This window comes from Hydractinia symbiolongicarpus, chromosome 13, assembly GCF_029227915.1.
Source record: "Hydractinia symbiolongicarpus strain clone_291-10 chromosome 13, HSymV2.1, whole genome shotgun sequence".
Classification (NCBI taxonomy): domain Eukaryota; kingdom Metazoa; phylum Cnidaria; class Hydrozoa; order Anthoathecata; family Hydractiniidae; genus Hydractinia; species Hydractinia symbiolongicarpus.
The window spans coordinates 7,285,421-7,306,394 of NC_079887.1; the positions used below are offsets into that span (position 1 = coordinate 7,285,421).

The 20,974-nt window shown below is 31.4% G+C and overlaps 2 protein-coding genes across 4 annotated transcripts in view; one reads left to right on the forward strand and one right to left on the reverse strand.

The window, feature by feature from the left end:
• LOC130622984 (FACT complex subunit SSRP1-like) overlaps positions 1-20,974 on the forward strand; it is a 92,060-nt gene that overhangs the window by 33,963 nt on the left and 37,123 nt on the right. The gene's annotated exons all lie outside the window — the stretch shown is intronic.
• Positions 1-20,974, reverse strand: part of LOC130622982 (tyrosine-protein phosphatase non-receptor type 13-like) — a 36,374-nt gene that overhangs the window by 15,239 nt on the left and 161 nt on the right. For 2 of the 3 annotated variants that reach the window (XM_057438451.1, XM_057438453.1), the window contains exons 2-32: positions 20,556-20,624; positions 19,736-19,826; positions 18,400-18,479; positions 18,210-18,286; positions 17,441-17,627; positions 16,499-16,603; positions 16,271-16,321; positions 16,124-16,189; positions 15,248-15,396; positions 14,794-14,888; positions 14,109-14,299; positions 13,078-13,137; positions 12,064-12,145; positions 11,893-11,948; positions 11,436-11,609; positions 11,041-11,097; positions 10,853-10,934; positions 10,250-10,305; positions 9,249-9,371; positions 8,619-8,675; positions 8,199-8,280; positions 7,773-7,828; positions 7,472-7,626; positions 6,431-6,557; positions 5,482-5,535; positions 5,324-5,405; positions 4,864-5,033; positions 4,301-4,357; positions 3,979-4,116; positions 3,302-3,391; positions 2,932-2,988 (exon numbers count right to left, since the gene is read on the reverse strand). In XM_057438451.1, coding sequence (XP_057294434.1) covers positions 2,932-2,988; positions 3,302-3,391; positions 3,979-4,116; positions 4,301-4,357; positions 4,864-5,033; positions 5,324-5,405; positions 5,482-5,535; positions 6,431-6,557; positions 7,472-7,626; positions 7,773-7,828; positions 8,199-8,280; positions 8,619-8,675; positions 9,249-9,371; positions 10,250-10,305; positions 10,853-10,934; positions 11,041-11,097; positions 11,436-11,609; positions 11,893-11,948; positions 12,064-12,145; positions 13,078-13,137; positions 14,109-14,299; positions 14,794-14,888; positions 15,248-15,396; positions 16,124-16,189; positions 16,271-16,321; positions 16,499-16,603; positions 17,441-17,627; positions 18,210-18,286; positions 18,400-18,479; positions 19,736-19,826; positions 20,556-20,624 — 2,976 coding nt within the window. The remainder of the gene's footprint in view (positions 1-2,931; positions 2,989-3,301; positions 3,392-3,978; positions 4,117-4,300; positions 4,358-4,863; positions 5,034-5,323; positions 5,406-5,481; positions 5,536-6,430; positions 6,558-7,471; positions 7,627-7,772; positions 7,829-8,198; positions 8,281-8,618; positions 8,676-9,248; positions 9,372-10,249; positions 10,306-10,852; positions 10,935-11,040; positions 11,098-11,435; positions 11,610-11,892; positions 11,949-12,063; positions 12,146-13,077; positions 13,138-14,108; positions 14,300-14,793; positions 14,889-15,247; positions 15,397-16,123; positions 16,190-16,270; positions 16,322-16,498; positions 16,604-17,440; positions 17,628-18,209; positions 18,287-18,399; positions 18,480-19,735; positions 19,827-20,555; positions 20,625-20,974) is intronic. The other variant, XM_057438452.1, reaches the window with a different exon arrangement.

Sequence of the window (20,974 nt, forward strand, 5' to 3'; positions counted from 1 at the left end):
CAATTTATTAAAACAGGTATAACTTCTCTCCTCGCCCTCACATATCACACACAGACACCTTATGTTCACTGTCTCTTTAAACTCTAAGAGAGAATTTAACTTTTCAGCGTCATAGTTCAACAGTTTCTTGTAAAACTTTTGGTGTGTTGGGTTTAAAGTGCAACCACCGCTATTTCTAATACAATCCACGCAACCGTGATAGTTATAATTTAAAACTAAGCAATTAGCCTTCGAATCATATGCAATAAATTTCTTTGATATCAATCTGAAATCATCCGAATGATAATAGTGCCTAAATCCATTCTTATATCCATTTGTCAGGGGAGCTGGACCTCCATCTAAATTTGCAGTATTCAATTTCTTGTTTTTTCCACGTCTCTTAGACAATTCCTCTTCTGTATACTTTACCTCAGAAGTGTCAACAAAATCTCTTCCGATCAATCCTACTTCATTTTTACTGGTACTTATGTGCGTATGAACTAACTTTTTGAACTGAACATTTTTCAACTTCTTTTTTCTCCCCATTGGCACGAATTCGAGCTCTTTTTCTGTATTACTTTTAGTGCTTGGACTTTTTTGGTTTACACTTGATGTGTCACTGTTGGACGCAAACCAAGAAGAAGAACTTGCAGTATTATCTTTAGTTGAGGTCGTACTTGTATTATTTTCTTCCTTTAAAACGTCGGGGTTTATGGTATTGTTTACCAGCACTTGGTCGACATAGCCGTCGTTCTTGACGGAATCACTTACAAAGCCACTTTGGTTGTTGGAAGTATGATGAAGATTCCGAATTGGAGCTGTTGATTCTGCGATAGGCTTCTCATTACCATTCTTATCCTTCTCTTTAGACTTTGCTGTATGTGATTTGTTCGACAGTTGCCATTCCAAATCGTGATTGCTCGAATATTTTTGGTTGCTAGCATCAACAATCGAAATACCGCATGGCAACGCTGTTTTCATTGAGTGCTCAGCTTTGTGGGAGAGACTCGATTGGTCGATAATAAGTCCATGGATATTGCTTATGCTTTTGTGTTTGTTTGGTACCAGAACAGCTTCTCTTCCTTGAACGCTTTCAGTATGATCTTCACCTGGGTCAAAAGGTTCAGCAGATTTAGCCGTTGTTGTGGTGTATTGATTTTCTTTATTATCACCATTAAAAAGCAAACACGGTAAGGTATCTGCAACGCTTGTTTCAGTGAAATCTATGGTGATTCTAATTCCGTGTTGCGTGTTGCACTTTTTCCAAGATATCTGATAAACATTCTGCTGTAGAAGATCGATAATCATGGTTCTCAACAAATATGGAAGCTCTGTTTCTGAGGAGGCCATTTTTAACGAGCGTCCGCAAAATGAGCGATATACTCAGATATTTCTTAGAGACACCACATTATAAAAGTAATATCATTTTTGTTGTAACATGTTTTGTTTTAGGTTTTTTCTTCAAAAATATCCACTTTAGTTCCATCAATATTTTCAATATAAATTTCACAATAGAAATATAAGTTCCTCTCAAAATACCAAACAAAACGCACCTGCTAAACTCATGGAATTCTTTTCAAAACTGAAAAATAGCTCCATAGAATGATAACATCTTGCACAGAAAAGCTAAACTCAGGATGCTACAGAGTACAGACCTTACAGAAAAAATCTAATACTTAAAATTAAAATAAAACAAAGTAAAAACAAAATATGTTTAATTGGTGAGAGCCAATGTAAATGGCATAATTTGGCGAAATACGTTAAAGGTGCAATACTAACATTCTGGAAACTTTTTACTAAATCTTTGTGAAAATTTTGTTGTATGGAAAAGCGAGACTTGCCTCGCTTGCCTTTAGTATATACGTATCGATACACGTGTTGTATGAGAGTTAGTAATTTAAAGATTGTGAATAAGTAACACGAACATAAAACATATGTAGTTCTTATCTCACGATCAGACCACACATAACAATTTCTTTGAAACTCTTCTACAAATTAAGACAGTTGAAGTTGAAAATTCTTAAAAAAAAATTATTCGAAGCAATGTCAACCACCGATTTTGAAATAAAATGAAAATAAGAAACGTAACTCCAAAATATGTTTTTCTATTCTTTACAATTTTTCGTGTAACTGGTGCCTTAAAACGTAATAAATTATATGTTTATATATTCTTTTCAATTTTTCGTGTAACTGGTGCCTTAAAACGTAATAGTTAAGTTTCAAAGCATCCAAATATTAAATTGGATATTTTTGAGCAACAATCACCGAAAATATATGACAAAAAAATAAATAATAGACTATAGATTGTTATGACAACTAATCCTTAAAAGCCGTAATTTTAACATTTTAAAATGCTGATATTAGAAATAATTATTGTTGACAGTCATAACTTGAGGCAATATATTAAATTGTCATGCGACAGGCTTTCGTTACAATCATAAATTTAAACCCAACAGCAAAACACAGCGTAAGAAAACTCCAGTTTCGAGAATGAAATAGTGAACAAAATTATCTGTTGAACTTTCAGCTCAAAAAGTTTGGATAAAACAAACACACAAACAAACAAAGAAGAATGAAAACAAATCATGGTTTCCACAATTAGAACCATGAATACACAGGAAATTTTTTTCACTTGAGAACATTCGCTTAATTAATTCCGCGAGTTTTCTAACATATTCATTGAAAACAAATGATGGTTTCCACAATTAGAACCATGATTACTCAGGACATTTTTACTTTTCTAACATATTCGATGAAAATTTAGGCACATTAACCAAGATTATAAATTAGAATTCATTAATTAAATTTAAGGTTTGATATCAGCTTAAATTATGTTACATTCACCATCGCATTTAATAAAAGGTCACCTCTTAAAACAAAAGGAAATTCGAGGAATTCTCCGGGAAATTCTAAAAGTGAACAAGACAAGAGAATTATAAGTAAATTCCTTACAGTTAAGCTAACACCAATGCCAGCATCACCTTTACGTATTTCCACGCTGAATTCATCCTAAGATGGAACAACAAAATGCATGCTTAAACACAAGTTATGTACCAGTTTGTCTCCAAAATACTAACAAACAGAAATACATACAGACATATAGAGAGACATAGAGGTAGACAGACATACAGAGTAACAGAGAAAAAGAGAGGTAGACATACATACAGAGAGATATACAGACAGACGGACAGAGAGAAACACAGAGATAAAGAGGTAGAGAGTCAGACAGGTAAAACAGAGTGATAGAGCGGCAGACAGGTAGGCAAGCAGGCATAGAGACAGGCAAAACAAAAGAAGAGACAAAACAATTTGTTCAACTTACAATATCCAGTAATGGTATATTTTCTACATTGTATATCTTTTCAAAGACTATTTTTACTGAAGATGGCGCTTGCTTCAATAGATCGTTTGCCTGCATAAAAATATTAGATGCATATTGTCATTGAAAAGAAAATTCTTGTTAATAAAATATACTTTGGACTATAAAAGAACACTTTAACTTTGGTTCATGAGTTTAAAACTATTTTAAGAAAATTATTTCTGCGAGGATTTTTATGAAAACCATTTAATTTTCGCGAGAACTGGTTTCTAAAAATTAGCAATATACTTTCGCCAATTTCACAGAAAGAGAGAGAACATCTTTTCTCAATTTTACTGTTTTAAGTGCTTTTATGTGGGTGACACAAGATAAAGACTGTAGGGTTGAAATTCACATACCTGTCATAAAATCAGAAGAAGAAAAAAATTGTAAAAGGTTTTATAATAAAAACTGGAGTCATTTTCGCGAATAGTAAGTTTCCCAATAATGTCTGAAGAAACTAACTTTTGCAGACAAAAGCGAAAATGTGTATAGTATATAGTTAAAAAAAGATTCCAGTAAGTTCCTTGTTTACAGAATCGACTCGGCATAACAAATTGGGTTCCAACAGAATAAAACCACTTATTCGCTTGTAAAGGAAAACTCACATTCTACAAGAAAGTAAATAAATTAACACTTGCCTGATGGTGACTTAATCCATCCAAGTTGACGCCATTAATTTCTATCAGGCGATCACCTTTAGCAAGTCTGCCATCAGTTGTTGCTGGTCCTCCTGCCATTAAGTTTTTGATAAATATTCCTTTCAACTCTGGACCTCCCTGCAAAGTGTGAGAATTAAATAGAATAAATAACATTATAAAAAAATAAGCGTGTTATTGAGTAAAAAAACCCATCTTTAAAGGAAATTTACGCTACTCGTATACCATTTTGTTTAACAGACAAAAACAACATCGTTGCAATATAGATATTGTGCAAATGTATTTTCTCAAGATATATACTTACCAATAAACTCAAACCAAACGTATTGTTCTTACGATATAACTGAATTTCTATGATGTCCTAAAACAAAGATGTGAGAAATAATAAGTAGAAAAACGTGGTTAAAATGGTAGCGCATAAGCCAATGAGATTCTTTCATGGAAATGATGATTTCATTTAAGCGACAGTCCTTAAGCAGAGTGTCTACCAAATGTTTTTTAAAAATGTTTTTTAAAAATCTTTTGCCTTCTTGCTTTTTTTTCAAGTTTTTTTATTATAATCTAATATTTTTTAAGTGTTCCGAAGCACAAAGACACAAGAAGACTATCTAATAACCATAATGTAAAAAATACACGCCAAAAAAAGTGCTGAACAATTATAAAAGTTATATCTGAGAAAGTGCAAAAACAACATTTATTATGAGGAAGTGCTATAAGCAGAAATGTAACTTCACACAACCTATTGAGTTAATTAAGTTTGAGCTATGGCCAAGAACTTATGATATAAAAATTTCTATGGAGTTGCAATGAAAATTTGCTTGATTAGACAAACAAATAGAATGAAAAAGAAGAACGGAAGACGCAAACCCCATCGAAGCTTGAGTATTGTGATGATTGTTGTGGCTGCATTTTTTGTGGTGAATGTGAGAATCTTTCCAACACAAGTGTTGCAACTTCACACGATTTCAACCATTCCACTGCATCAGAACATGCGAGGCCGTCCATTTTACGAGAGTTTATTTCAACCACGCGATCACCTATTAATAAAAACATCAATAAAAATATATGTGAATAAATATTAATTTAATTAGAAGAACTACTTTGCTCATCACTAACATATTGCCTGGCAGAAAGCGAGATTCGATCCGCAGTGCCCAAAACTGTCAGCTGCATACGAAACCACCACACTACGTGCTTATGTTAGTGATAAACTCAGATAGTTTACAGGATGGTGTGATGGTGAATATTTTTCATGGCACATTCGTATTTTTCATAAAGATTTAATTATATAAATAAACAACAAACAAGCCACAATGATTGATATTACCTTTGGATATATGGCCATCCTGGTCAGCCGCACCGCCTGACTGCACCGCTTTGATATATATTCCACCAACTTGAATACCACCCTAAAAAATAGAAAATACACTGTTAAGTCGGAAAAACGATCCAAGAGAGACAGAAAAATCGAGGGAAATTACTTACAGTAAGACTAACGCCAAAACTACCATTTTGCTTTGCTAAATTTACACAAAATCTCTAAAAGAAAAAAACTTTGTAACACTTTGTAACAGGTGCTACTAATCAACATGTTACTAAGTTTGTTAGGGTCATAAAACTGCTGACGTCAGCAAAGACCAGACAAAAACGTATGATTGTTTAGGGATGAAAGTCTAGCATAATGTTTAACAATTCAAGTAGATCATTCTATACAATACAGAAAAATATCCTTGGTGACAATAAACTAATCCATAAACTAATCCACAGCCTCGTTGTTAGTTAACTTGAAATTTACTGCATCCATTGGCAAAACGCAACTTTCAAGGCAACAACACACAATAACCTCAGTACCGTAAATACTCAATTAAATTATCTCCTTCCAATAAGTACCCATCTTCAAAAAAGCCCCGATGCAGATTTATCAGAGTAAGGTACTCGGAGGAAAAGATACATCCTATGATAATGCTTCATATTTTTGCAAGTAGCTGTCCTAGCTACTGTTTCACAACAATATATCTCTTTAAAATATGTTTAAAGAAAATTCTCTTTGTATCTAATTTGTTTAGATTTTCCCTTTCATTATATTAAACGTTTCCGATGAGTTATTACATTGTGATATTGGATATACATTTAAATGACAGTCTTCCAAGTTGCCAAGTAAAAAAACTGAAAAATCTTTAGGTACAAGTAACTAGAGTCCTCCACAAACCAAATTCGGTAAAGTTCTCTAAAGCAAGGTCCGCCTAACCGTTTTGGAATTGACATATTTCCCAAACTGTTCATCAAAGGGGTACAGTCTATACATTATTCTAATTTCAAACCCTTCCCATTAGAAGAAAAATGCGAAAAATCTTTATTCAAGCTCTATGCAAAAAATAATTAGGCCAACAGAATTGAATAATATTTATACCCATAAATCATAAGATATGCTTACTCTTGCAGATGTTTTTTGACCACCAGCAGACTTGTCTCTAAAGTTACCATTCATGTCATGTGCTGCTTCTGAATTCGGGAGATGCTGCATCGAATAAGTTACACCACGAGAATGCAAAATATTGGATCTGAAATAAGTTTGTTAAAGTTTAGATAAAGCAAAGACAAAAAAACATCCTTGTCCCAAAAAAGAACTTCTTTATTGGGGCTACGAAACGGCTGTTGGTTTTTGACTTCAGTGACTTGCATGAAAGTCAAGCTAATGGCGGTGGTAAGGTTTATAATCACTTAAGACAAAAACAACAACTTAAATCAAACTTGCTAGATTCTTAGAAATTTTACAAAGAAACATAAGTTTATTGTACACAAAGGCAGTCTAAACAACAACAATGACTTTAAATTTTTTTTATTTTTTTTGGGGGGGGGTATTAACTACCTTCTTAAAGCTAGAAAAATAGCATGTTTAGATATACTCGTGCTGTCCTTATTTTCCTATCAAAACTAACTTTAATATATATTTTACAGACCGTAGCTTATTTTACCGTCAAAAAAATACTGAAGGAACATTTTTATTTTTTTTAGAAAATAAAAATAAAAAAGTAGCAAATTCATCATAAAAACTACTCATCAACAGGTTGTCTAGACGTCTATGTGGTTCTAACGTGTGTTTAATTTCTTGCACACGGGCTGAGTGGTTCGTTTATTATACACCATTCTTTGAGGGGAATTGCGGGGAATGAGCTTAATAAACCGTATTGTAGCCGCTTTAATAAACATAAAGGTAAACTTTATGTCGACTCGCACAAATTGCACAATTTATTGCGTTGAGATTTTAAATTTTCATAAATTTAATTATTATACTGTGTTTTATTTGATTTGAACTTGTTCAAATTCCATACTATAGATAAAGCCAATTAGAAAAATAGCCAGAAAAAGAATTAAACTGCAAGCTAGTCTTTCTTCTCAGCATAATGCCACAGTGAGCTATCATGGTTTAACGCTTTAGGTATTAAAGGTTGGATTCGGACTCCAATATACTGACCTGGGTTCCCGTTTTATCGGTAATGACTTTATTGAATCTGAGCGCATAATTTGAGTTGTTTGTTTTGAAGCATCACCTGTTCCATTTCCTGGAGCAACACACTTTTCAATAATGAGGTTAACTGGGGATGTAGCATTGCGTATTATCTCTAACGCCTGAAAGAGACAACAAAAATGTTATCTAATGCATAACTGGCTGATCTATAAAAAGGGTGTGTACAAAACCAAATAGGATAGTAAATAACTCTTTCTTTAACAAGGTAGTCGAATTATAATTACATAAAATGGACAACAAAAATTACCTTTTGTCTTGTAGCTGTTTCTAAACTTAGATCATGGACAGCGACAACTCTATCACCTAAAACAGAAAACAAAGGTTAATGCAAAGAGTAAATGGCATTAAATGCATTCTTGTACAAGGACTTGACAGGAGAAGCATGTGCATTCGTATATGCACACACAAGCAAATTGTTTAGACACACTATAAATAGCATTAAACAAATGCTTGTGCAAGTCAATGGTCTGCTTTTAATGGTATTTGCAGGTAGCTAACTATATGAGAAGTAAATCAAAGCAAAAGATGCCTTACTTAAGGCGTAACACTTATTTCTTTTTTGTTGTTGTTGCAGCTAAAGTAACAACTTATTATATTTCTTGTAAATATTATATAAGTCTATTTTTTTCCTTAATTTTTGTATTTTATTAAAAATTTGAATTTGAAAACTCACCAACTTCCAGTCTTCCATCCATAGCAGCAGAACCATTAGGATTAATATATTTAACAAAGATCCCACCAAGTTCCAAGCCACCCTAAAGTAATATCGTATTGATTTTTCATTTTTTCAAAATACATAACGCTAAACCTAAATTTCAATACCTTTGTGATTTCTTTTGAAATTATTTTGATACTTTTACATGGGAAATAAACAGATATTTCCAGATTTAAGCAATATATATGTATTTAAACATATTCCAATTCAATATCAATTAATATTTAAAAAAAGAAATATAAAAAAACACTTTTGAACACAACAAATTCATTCGTCCAAATATATTCAAATTTAAAGACATAGATAGGCATTGGGTTAAAATTGATCACATTTACAACACTATCCACCTTACACCATAACCTTAATACTAGTACGTACAGTAATGCTGAAGCCAAGACTGTCACTCTTCTTGTTTAATGTGATAGAGATAAAATTCTGAAAGACAAAATTATAACATAACGAAATAATGATGACTCTTTAAACCATATCTGTTTGATGATTTCTTCTTATAGTTTTCACATTGTCAATTATCCTAACATACAACTAAGACTGTTGAGCTATGCAAGAGTAATTAATTCAACGAAAATATTTTTATGAAATATCCTGTAGGGTATATTCCTTTTTCGCACTACGCTTGCCATGTAGAAGCACAAAAAAAGTTTTTAAGCAACAATGTATCAAACGTTTTTGTACGAAAATTTATTGTGCAAAAACATAATTTATATTAAATAACAAAACTGATTCAAAAGTTACTGGAATAAAAGTGCAGTTGAGTGCAGTTTGTAGGTATTTAATACGTTGTTAGTCCCTGAAAAAGAACGATTTGCATCATGAAGACACAAAGTATTCATGTTTTTTTATGTTATTTCAAATCTTCTTCCAAACTTTCTGGTTTCTAGAATGTTGTTCAAAATCTGCAAAAGAAAGTTCTAGCTAATCCAGACTTGGACTTGATAAAACTCTCAGGAGGATGTTAGTTAATTATACAAATGTTGGTATATCTTGTACCTGATTAGAACGTAGCACTTTCTCTTGATCAATATTCATAAAGGCGCTGGTGCCAGGTAATGGTTTGTACCGCTCCAAAAGAATAATGGCTGTTCCTGATGATTGCTTCAGAGTTTCTAGAATCTATTAAAAAAGAATCAGTATTGTAGTTTTATCATTTCTTGAACATGACAGTTTAATAAGTGGGCATTATAGGAGATCCTTCTTGTCAACTACTAAACTCTCATGTTAAAGAAATGACAAATGTGCAATACTAATATATATACTGAACAGACAAATCAAAAAAAGTCTTTCTTAAAAGAAAATTGACAAAAACTTCGAAAGTTTTATATTTGAAATTTAGGTTACAGCAAAATTTTTCTATATGACAAAGGGTATATGTTACTTAGGGCAATTTATACAAAAACAAAAGACAAAACCTTACAATTTAAAATTTTATTCTGTTAATGTAAGTCTCAATTCTAGGTCGCTTGCGAAAATATTTATGTGTTTTACTTTCATATATCACAGTTATATGCATACTTAAATTGGTAAATAATAATTTTACGGTCCATATTTTGAGTAGATTGAGGAGTCTCACTACTCCATATTTGATGTGATATAGAGCCAAGAATTAGTTGGGTATTTGTAATAAATCTGTACAGTTGTCTTACCAGATAAGCATGTGTCAAGTCAGTCATTTTGTTGTTGTTAAAGCGTCCGTCATTTTCTACAATATTAGTGTCAAAGTAAGTTTTTGAATAATTTTTACTGTAACAATATCCAGTACTATATCAAAAATGTGTCCAAAACAACTAATGGAGACAATTTTCGACATTAGTTGCTCTGTCCCAAATACTACAATACAATAAGTATTTTTTTATTACTAGTCGTCATTAGCAGCTACCATTTTGACAGAAGAATATCCATTGAGCATTTTATTATAGATTTTAAAAACTCAAGGGAAGAATTGAAGAACATTAGTGTAGAAATATAACAATTATCACAATATACACACAAACCTTTTTGCGGCTAAAATTTTCCACATTAATCTGATCAATTTCAAGAATTCTATCGCCTACACAAAAAGAGTATCATAACACAACAAATCAAAGATAAACAAACAAACTGGAAGCCTTATGGTACAGCGCTCACTTCCAGTTTTTTCCAGATTTTGGGTTCAAACCCTAGGCGAGTCATGCCAGAGACTATAAAAGTGTGAATCTATCCTCTCTGCTTAGCGCATAGCATGAGAATAGGATTGATATCTTAGGCGGTTGTCTAGTTAAGCGATTGCTTTGCTTGTACGACTTTTGTAGCTCAAATGGGAGCTTTATATGCACTAGGACCCCCTTCGCAGGAACCTTGTTGATAGCACTACCAATAGGAACTGAAGAGGCTATCCGGAAAATAATTTCAATAATAATAACAGATAAAAAGAAAAGAAAGATAGCATTGGTGTAAATAAAAAACAATTCAAATCTGAAAAAAATTCTCTATCCTTTAGATACGTATTTAGGACAGAATTAGCTTTTGCATTTTGAACAGCACATTGCCAAAATGAAATAAAAAGGAGCTAGCATGCAAACATAAAATTACTTTATTTGACAATTCAACAAGCTTACCAATGGCTATCCTTCCATCAGCTTCAGCTGCTCCATGAGGAACTAACGATTTAACATAGACACCACCCAGTTCTGGACCTCCCTAAAAAGCACAGTGTTGTTGTATTTATTTGTAAGAAGGAAGGTTAGTTCTTTTGAAAAGAAAAATTTCTATGTATGCAGTATGTTGTAAAATAATGACTCCTTACTGTGAATCCAATACCAAAGTTATTGTCTCTTTTCCCTAATTCCACTTTAACAATTTCCTAAAAAAAACAGAAGGAAAATTTAGTACATCCCTTTAAAAGAAATTTGGGTGCTTTGGATTAACAAATGCAAAATTAAAAACACAAAAATAGTAAACACCTGATTAAAGTTTGACTTAAAATAAAAACACAATGGGTAAGACACAATACAAAAGACTTTTCACCTGTTTGTACTTACAATATTTTTAATATTTAACAAACAAATCAGGCTTCGGAAGTATACTGACTACCTGTGTTTTACACAGTAATACTTCTCCGTCGGCGAAAAAGTTTTATGAATTTATACAATTGAGAGCAATAAACTTATAGACTATATTATTGTTGAATGTTATTCTTACACCAGCTTTGTCTGTGTGTGGAATAGGAACTTGCGGTTGATTGATTACAAGAGACTGTTTCGATACACCCAGTGGTGTCATCATGCACGCATCTGCTTCAATGACCAAATTTTGACCAAATGACTCCATAATAAATCTTGACTTATCGGGTGCATTTCGCAATGTCATGATGGCCTATGTAAAATAAACGTTACCTCGCCTTGTGTAGAATGTCTGGGTCGAATCTTAAACCTTTATAATTGGGATAATATGAATAAAACGACCTGTTTTATCAATCAAGTGGGTAAGAAAACAATGTCAACTGAACAATGATTAAAAGCATTTGAAATGGGTTATCCTTAGAAAAAAGTTTCAAAACATATTAAATTTAGAGCTGATTTAGAAAATACAGGAAGCAATTTGTCATAGTATGGTGTAGTAGTATGTGTATTAGAATTCAACATAATTCAGTACAAACCTCTCTTCTTGTCACATTTTCAAAACTATCTTTATTGATCTGAACTATTCGATCACCTAAATATAAAACAACAAAATGTTACCATTATTATTTAGCAGTCATTGGAAAAATAATTCAGGCAATACAAAACATTAGGAAATGAGAGGCTTTTACCCAAATTCAATGCAATACCTGCGTTTATTTGTTGAGAATGTGCTGCTGGTCCACCTGGCGTCACATTGTTTACGAAGATCCCACCTAATTCAATACCACCCTGGATAATAACAAGCACTTCACATCAAATAAATGTCAACAAATTTTGTAAACTTTCCCTGTTAAAGGGAAATTAGGGTTCAATTTAGACAAAAAAATAAATTCACAATAAGGAAGAGCAATAATAGCACTACTTAAATTTAATGAAAATATTAAAAGCTCATAATTTCAGATTGCTACCATCACATAGCGAAGTTTTCTTTCAATTTTTGGATAATTAGAGAAAAACTTGAAGATTATTTTAATTCCTATTACATACATAGCTTGCTGTTAAACAAAGTAATGATTAAAAATTTAAAATAGAATAAACAATAATAAAAATACAAAATGTTTATATGAAAGTAATTTCATTCCTCGTGATCTAAATCTTGTGAAAATAAATTTAAATCGGCCCACAACAACATTTGCTGAAGTAGTAAGTCACAACTCGCAAATTATTCTCGGCTATGAATTGTTTTAAGCTGATCAAAAATGTAAACCGTAGTTTTATAAAAGACAATAGCGAAGAAAATTCTAAAATGTTTTTACTATGACACACTTTGCACTTAAAAATTCATCAATTTATTGCCATAAAGCCAGGTGTACACCAAAAAAATTCTGAAAACATATTATCGAAAACACCTGATAGAATTAATGCATTGCACTATTTTTTATATGCTTATCATTAAAACAAAGAAATTAAATAAAAAAAACATGACAACGACAATCTTGAGACTTCTCATTCATATTAATAGCATCTGCAAGCTTCACCATGTAAAATATATTATATAATATATAAGATATTTAAATACATAAGGTAATAAACAATTAGCCACTGGGAGCTGGCAAGCAACACAAAAGTTATTCGTGTCTTTATTGTTTGTCCAATTTAAAATAAACGGGCTGTCAAAGAATTCTATAGGAAAGAAGTATTAGGTGAACGGAAATACTTACAACAATGCTAAATCCAAAACTACCATCTCTTTTCAGCAGGTCAAGTGTGTATTGCTTCACCTATTGCAAAGCAGAACAAAATATGACTGTAGAACAAGAAATACACAAAGTAAGGAAAAATAAATGTTCTTTTATAGTCTTTGGCAATTAAAGCGAATATTCTACCACAAAGTCATCAGTCAACTTTACAAGGGTATTCAATCCTATACTACGTTGGTATTCTACACATAATATAGGCATGTGACTTGCATCAGGCCAATCAGAAGAGTTTTATCACTCTCTCTCACACACAAAACATATCCAATTCTCAAAAATAAGATAATAGTAGAATGTTGCCTCACTCCCCCAGTTTACCTGAAAGTTCATGCTGAATCTCTATCTGGACTTAGGATTCCTTAACTTAAGTAGTAAATAGTTGTAAGAATAAATGTTTTTAATAACATATACTGATAACATAAAAAGAACCTTATGCCTTTTTTTATAGTACTTATCAAATCCTTAGATGATTGTATCAAGTCAGAACATCCCCACAGTATAAACTTACACAAACACATTACAAAACAATGGTATGAATTGCAGGTATGATGTTATTTGACTGACTGCTTTGTATTTGTAACAGTGTTTGCCAAATGCCAATATATATTAGAAAGGAAACAAGCCCATCAAATAAAACTGATATAATTTGAGGTGAGGGGTGCAAAGACTAGCACACTAAGAAAATAACTAATGTGGCACTGAAGCTTTGAAATAACAAGGTTAGTGGTTCGATATACAGCGCAGGCATGGTTACCAAGTTCTTTAACCACAGCTACGGGTTAACTTATTCCATGTGAAGGAACTTGGGTAGGCAATGCTGGTGTATATTTAATGTATACATTTAGAACACAGAACCTACATTAATAACAGTGTAAGTGGCTATATCCTATATAAATACTTGGAATAATAATAATATGATTGGCATTAACTATGTACTTTAAAATCTTTATCAATCACAAAATTAGAGCTATTAAACCCAAAAAAGTTATACATACTTCTGCTTTTGGCTTTGGTTTTGATTTTGGAGTTTCTCGAACTGATGGAGCTGTTGTTGAAGCGTGTTCCCTGGAATTTGGTATGGATGATCTTGTTTGCATGTCTCCGCCATCAACCAGGTCTTGATTACTAGCAGATTCAATCCGTACAGATGGAAGACTGGGTACCGTTGGTGGTGGTAAAGGATCCTCTATGAGTTTGTTGTAACAACACTTATCACAAAAATGTTTGATATAAAGCAAAGCAACACAGATAAATCATTTAGCCCATGGTAAAAAATCTCTACATACAAGAATTAGGTTAAATATTTATATGCACACTAATTAATTAAGGTCCATGGTAATCTGAAATTTAGTTGACATTTTCCAGAAATGTTATTACACGTTCTTGACTTAGAATGTTTATGATTTATTATCTTAGATACGCTCTGGTACTACAAGAACAATGTTGGAGTTACTTTGGTAAATATCACAGCATTAATTAAGAAATGATGACAACAACAACTGCAATTAAACTACAAGCTCTTCAGCTTAATCTTTATTAAAAAATCTTCAACATAAAATTAGGCAATTTTTTGTAAAAAATCTAGGGTATTGTACAAAAAACTTAATAAAAACAACAATAATTACACATCATGTGTCTTATTATTTTTATCATTAACAACAAGAAGAATAACTTCATTACCCTGAGGTAAGTATTCTGGCAACATGGCTATCCTTGAGGCCATCATCATTTGGAAATTGAAAAACGATGAACTAATTTTTAACAGGTATCGAGATCTAAAGATAACGGATCAGTTAACTTAAAAACAGTGTCAATGGCACAGGATTTTAAATCGTGTCAACGCTATACTGCCAAATGCGTAAAGCTAATTAATAAAGATTACATGGACAATAAAAATAATTAAACAATTTGTAACAAAACATGGAGTTATAGAATTCTTTACAATTTTCAATGATCTAGACAATTACAAGATCTAAACAATTATCTCTAAAGTTTTCACTATGTGAATTGCTTTTGAACTCCGTAAAATCTAGGACAAACCAGTTAAGCAACAAAAATACCCCAATTTGATAACAACAACAACAACAACAACAAAATTTATCAAATTCCACTCCAACATCACTAAACAACAAACCTTTTGTAATTTGCTGTATAAAACATCATCTTTGCATGGTGTGGGTTGGGGCTGTCACATTCAACAATAAATTTACTTCTTTTAAAAGACATTTTTTTCACTTTTGACCAAGCATGCTTGCAGACAGGATTTCGTATTGGTCCAGTTTCCTAAAATTTATTTGGTAAGTACGTTACACCCAATGAAATAGAGTAAAAAGCAAAATTTAAATTTGTCAGTCAAACTCAAACAAGTCAAGGGACCACAAGCAGAAATGTGGACTAAAAAAACCCAGCAGAACAAAGCCTTAATGAAGTAAAATACTTAAATTAGCACACAAAAGGAATGCCTGTCTTAGTACTTTCTGTTTAACCCTTCCAGTCTTTGATCATGGCACCACAACCCTGTCGTTTTTTCTTGTCTTTGGAATACATTGTTTCAAAATTGCTCAATGAATACTATCAAAAAAGTCTTCACAAACTTAAATGAGATCATTGATATCATTATTAAGGTTGCAAAATATGATAGGGCAATATAATGTTATAAATATCTCTTCAATAAGACACGTTTTTTTTTTATTTTTTGTATTTTGAAGCCCAAAAAGGCACAACCTTTTTACCATCTTTTCGATTAGGTGATCAAGTCATAACAGCATAAAAATGATTTGATGTCGAAATGTTCCTTGGCTCAAATTTTTATTATTTGCTCTGGAAAATTAGGTATCAAATAGATGGGACTGCAAGGGTTAATAGTTTAAAAAAGTTTTAGTAGAGGGTGAATATATAGTAGAGGATGAATTAAACCAAAACCAAATATAAAGAGCATATTAGTTAGCATTTTAAAAAAAGTACTCAGTAAGAAATGCAGTTTGGCAGCTCAATATAAACAAACACTTACATCATAAACAACCAAACCACGAACACAAATACCAAGATTGTAGGGAACCTTTTTGTTAAATTCTTTCTAAACATGTTAATGTATACGACATATGAAAAGACATTGAAGTGTTAGTCTCCCTTACAACTAACACAACAAAATACATACCTTATAAACACGATGAAATAAAACTCCATATTCACTTAACTTTTGTGCTTCCTACGAAAATAATAAAATTAGATTGAAAAAAATAAAACAAAAAACAGAAGATATCAACAAGTATGGAAAGGAAAAACAAAACAAAAATAAATTGCTTTAAAAAAATAATTGTTTAGCTAATGTAACAGTCTTCTTATTTTGAATTAGCAAATATGTATAACAACCAAAATACCTCACCTTAAGGAATTCAATTTCTGCTTGACCTTCTGTTAAAGCTCTATGTGATTGATGCATGGCTGGCAAAGCATTCTTGATATACGGAATTGTAAGCTTTGCTATCGTCTAAAACCAAACCAAATATGTGATGAATTTCACATAAATGTATTTACAAAATCATAGGGTTTAACTTGCACTTGCACTACACTACCAATTTGCCATGCAAGCACAAAATTTAGCCTCTTATGTGCAAGCAACATATTTCCTAAAGCTTCTTGATTGGTTACAATATTAATCTTTGAGCTGCTAAAAAAAGAGGCTCGCTGTTGTGTTTTCAGTGTTAGGGATGTGTGATTAATCTCTCAGAGCTAATTGATAAAAGCACATGAGAGAGCATATAAAAGCCATGAAAGAGTACAGAAATGCTATTCTAAAGTAAACAGTAGGAATCAAGGTTTGATCTTCACAATCCCTTTACAAAATTCCTTTTTATCTAGGGGTTTATAAAAAAAGAATATTTTCCAAACAGTCAACATTGAGATCATCAAAACAACAAGATAAAGTATTGTTTTTAACAGTAAAAAAATATAATAATTTTATTCAGTAAAAAGGGAAAAAGTAAGGTCTACTTTATTAAGAACATTATAATAAGAATAAAATATCCTTTCTCCCCTTCACCAGACTTATGTTTAAAAAGGAGGCTTTTGAAGGCTTGCATGGCAGTTTCAGGTTTTAATTAATTATATAAAGTGATCTACAAAAATTAGGATGACTTTTTTTTTGCCCACAAACCCTACATTATAGTTAAAAAGTTGGACCTCTATGTAATCCTGGGACTAAATAAGGTATAGCTTTTTGCATGCATACTTGTTAATTGTAAAAAGATCTAAAAAGGTGATTATGCCTTTATTAAAATGGTCTAAGAAAATTCTTCCTTTTCTACATAAGAAAACATTCTTTTACCTTTGCAGGTAAGTAATGTTGTGGTACAAAATAATCCAAGCCATGAATGTTTCTGTCATAATCGCCTAACTCTGCTTGTAATGCATAGGAGGCCAACACCATTGATGTATCATCATGAACTCGAACACTGCTCTCCAATACATCTTTCCGTAGCTGTAAATAATATTGATGTCTAGTTTGCTGTTCCCTAGAAGAATAGAAGGAATGTACTGATCTTAGTGCAAAGTGTTTTCAAACATAAAATAAATCAAATTAGAAAGGCCATTGCTTTCGTCATGATTTTAGAGTGCATCATAATCAAACCATTGACAGGCCAGGGACTGTCCCTGTAGTCAGATACTTTTCTGCAGGGCTGAATTTTTAGGCAATAAAGTTGATATTTATAAAACATACTACAATGGTTCAAATATAAGGTATGTAAATATAAAAGAAAGTCATGAATAAATTTGTTAAATACTAAGAGCCAATTTTTTTAAGCTATTCAAACCCTTTAATTTTTTCAGCAAAAACCAGTCATTTTCCAGGTATTTTTTAAAGTTTTCAAACTCCCAACAACACGAAAAGATAATAATCACTCGAAATTTAAAAAAAAATTACAGACATATTAAATTCCCAATTGTAAGAAATTTATGATATCTTTTTAATTACCATAAAATCTGCATAACAGACGCCCCTCCAATAAATTTCTTCCAATGCACAAGTTATTTATTACAAAAACTGAAAAAAGAGTAATTTGTCACACAAATTATAAACCTAGTGTCGTACTTACTGCAGTAAACATATATTTTCCACATAATACTTCACACGAAAAAACACAGTGAAGACAAGAGAAGAGTTGCAGTTACCCTAAAATAAAACAAGGGTATTGAGAAAACTAAAACAAAAAATTTCTTTGTCTCAAAAAGGTTTTTAAATCTGTTGTGACAGTGATATAAAAAAAAAATTATAAAAAAACATACATCGTCACGCCACAAATGAGGAGCATATTTTGATAGTTTGTTAAGTTTGTCGTCCAAGTTGAGAAATTGTTGCTCACCATCTAAAACAATTACACCAACAAAAAATCAGGCAGGAGACAATTTCTTTTTGTTGATCTCATTAAAAGCATTGAAAAAACGATAAATACTGTATTTTAAAAATTAATATAAAAAAGTCGCAATTTTAAATGCCGTTTGAAGTTTCTGTGTGCTAAATTGAGTTTTTTTTAACAAATCCTTCATATTTTGATTAACCCCTAACTTTGAATGCACTGCTCTGCAATCTCCAATAAACCAATAATTTTCTTATTAACCCAGCTCATGTAATTGAGTCCTCTTTGGGGTGGGTTTATTATCAGGAATTAAAAATTCTTTTTTAGATAGATTTAAAAATGTGTAGGGTATATACTTATTAACAACCAAAGGGGCTATTTGTTTGATATTTGTTTATTTCTATAATATATTGTAAAGCAGCTTCTCCCTTAAAACATTTAAAACTTTTTAAACTAGATATATTGTTGTTAGCCAATATCTAGGACAGTTGTGTTTTTTTCCTGCAAAGTAAGTACAGTACATTTTACACCACACAGGGGCTAATTTTTAAAAATATTTCTAGTGGTTGGGCTTATTGGAAGGTGGGAGATAAATCCAGTATTTATGGTAAAGCATTTTAACATTCACTGTTTCCCAAGCCTTATTTGTTTTACTAAGCTTGATCCATTTTAAGGCTGATTCACACTGTGAAACCAACGCAAATGCAAAAAAACTGTGTGGATACCTGTGACGCAAGATATCAAAAAGTTTATAATCTATTCTTGTGTTTGGGTCTACACTTGCAACGTAAGTTTTGCAGTAAGAATCAGAAAATACAACTAAACTCAGACACAACAATAAATAACGTGGAATAAAAATAAATAACTGTGTCGGAAATATCATTAAAAAAGTAATGAAAACAGACATTTTTAAAGCAAAGCTGATAAAAAAAAGTTGCTTCTGAAATATTCCTTGTAAAAACAGTGTGATAGATTCCATTTCTTCTTTATTTTATTTTCCTTTTCTTTTTTCTTAGGCGAATAAACATATTATAATAGAGAAATGAAATTCTTCTACGTCTTCTTTTGTATCACATTTTTTAATTTTTTTCTTGCGGTCAAGTGTGAATGTATGTATGTCTTTAAAAATATGCAAAAAATCTCAAAAATAAATTTTAGAAATGGAGGGAAACAGAAAAATCAGAAAAAGTTTGAAACATTATCTCTTATAAATATAAACAGATCTGTCAGAACAAATCTGGTTAAGTAAAAAAAAATTATCTCACCTTTTATTATCATTAATCCAAAATAAGTAATTTCGTTTAAGCCAATATGTTCAACTATGGCGTCAAATACATTTTGTCCATTAGCATGCGGCTAAAATAAAGTTAATAGCAATTTATCAAGTAAATTAAGTAGCACTAAAGTGGTCCTGGGTTAACTCAATTTTTTTATCAGAAGTCATAAATTAAGGGTGCACATTAGCTTTGTACCAGTGTATTTTAAATACAAAAAGGAAAAATAAGGCTACGAAAAGTTGAGTATATGTTTTTGCATAATAGCTTTGAAAACATAATGCATTTTATGAACTAGAAAAATGAAAGACCACAGTTTTAAATTGTTTTCTATTGAAATGGGAGAAATATTGTCCTTTGAAGAATAACTTAAATATAACCAAAATATAACTTAAATGTAACATAAATTTAAGCAACCTGTTTCTTGAATTTATATTATTACTTTTAAAAATTATAGAAAGATTGACAAACATGATGGCATAGAAAATGATGGAGACTAGAAGGAAGTATAAAATTAACAAGCATACTGAAGAAAGCTGAGAGTGTATGGTTACACAAAACAGATAATCAAATTTCCTTGGTCCAAAAAGGGGGAGTTTATACAGAAATTTATAACTTATAAATTGTTCAGTGTAATTTGATAGGACATAATAATCAAAATAATTTTTTAAGAAAATGGTGACAAGTAATCACAAGTTTTACAAAATCATTGGAAATCAAATATCCATAACAATAAAGGAAGAAAATTTGTTTACATGGCAACACAGCCACAGTAAAACAGCAGAACCAATGTAATCAAAGTTCTACTTACGTGCACTCGCACATGAAGGCGTTCTCCATTTAGAAGAACAGTTGTTATTAATTTTTCACCTTCGCCAATCTAAGAAACAACAGAAATTCAGAGTAACAATATATCTTATAAAGAGGGAGTTTACTATAGCACATCAAAAGTGAGAAATCAATTACGGCAAGAATAAAGGGAAGAAAATCCAAAAAATGCATATGACTTTTGTTTAGTTTATTGACAGATATACTATACTGATAGTTCTCCATTCACGGCATTTACAGCAAAATAAAAGAAGAGAATTTTAGTAAGAATTTAAGAGATTTAAAAAATATTATGCTAATCTGTGTCATTTGTTGAATTTCCGTTTTTACAGCTTTTTTTCTTTGTCATAGAAAATTTAAGTTTTTTTATTTTGTTAAATGATGTATAAGAACATAGCACTT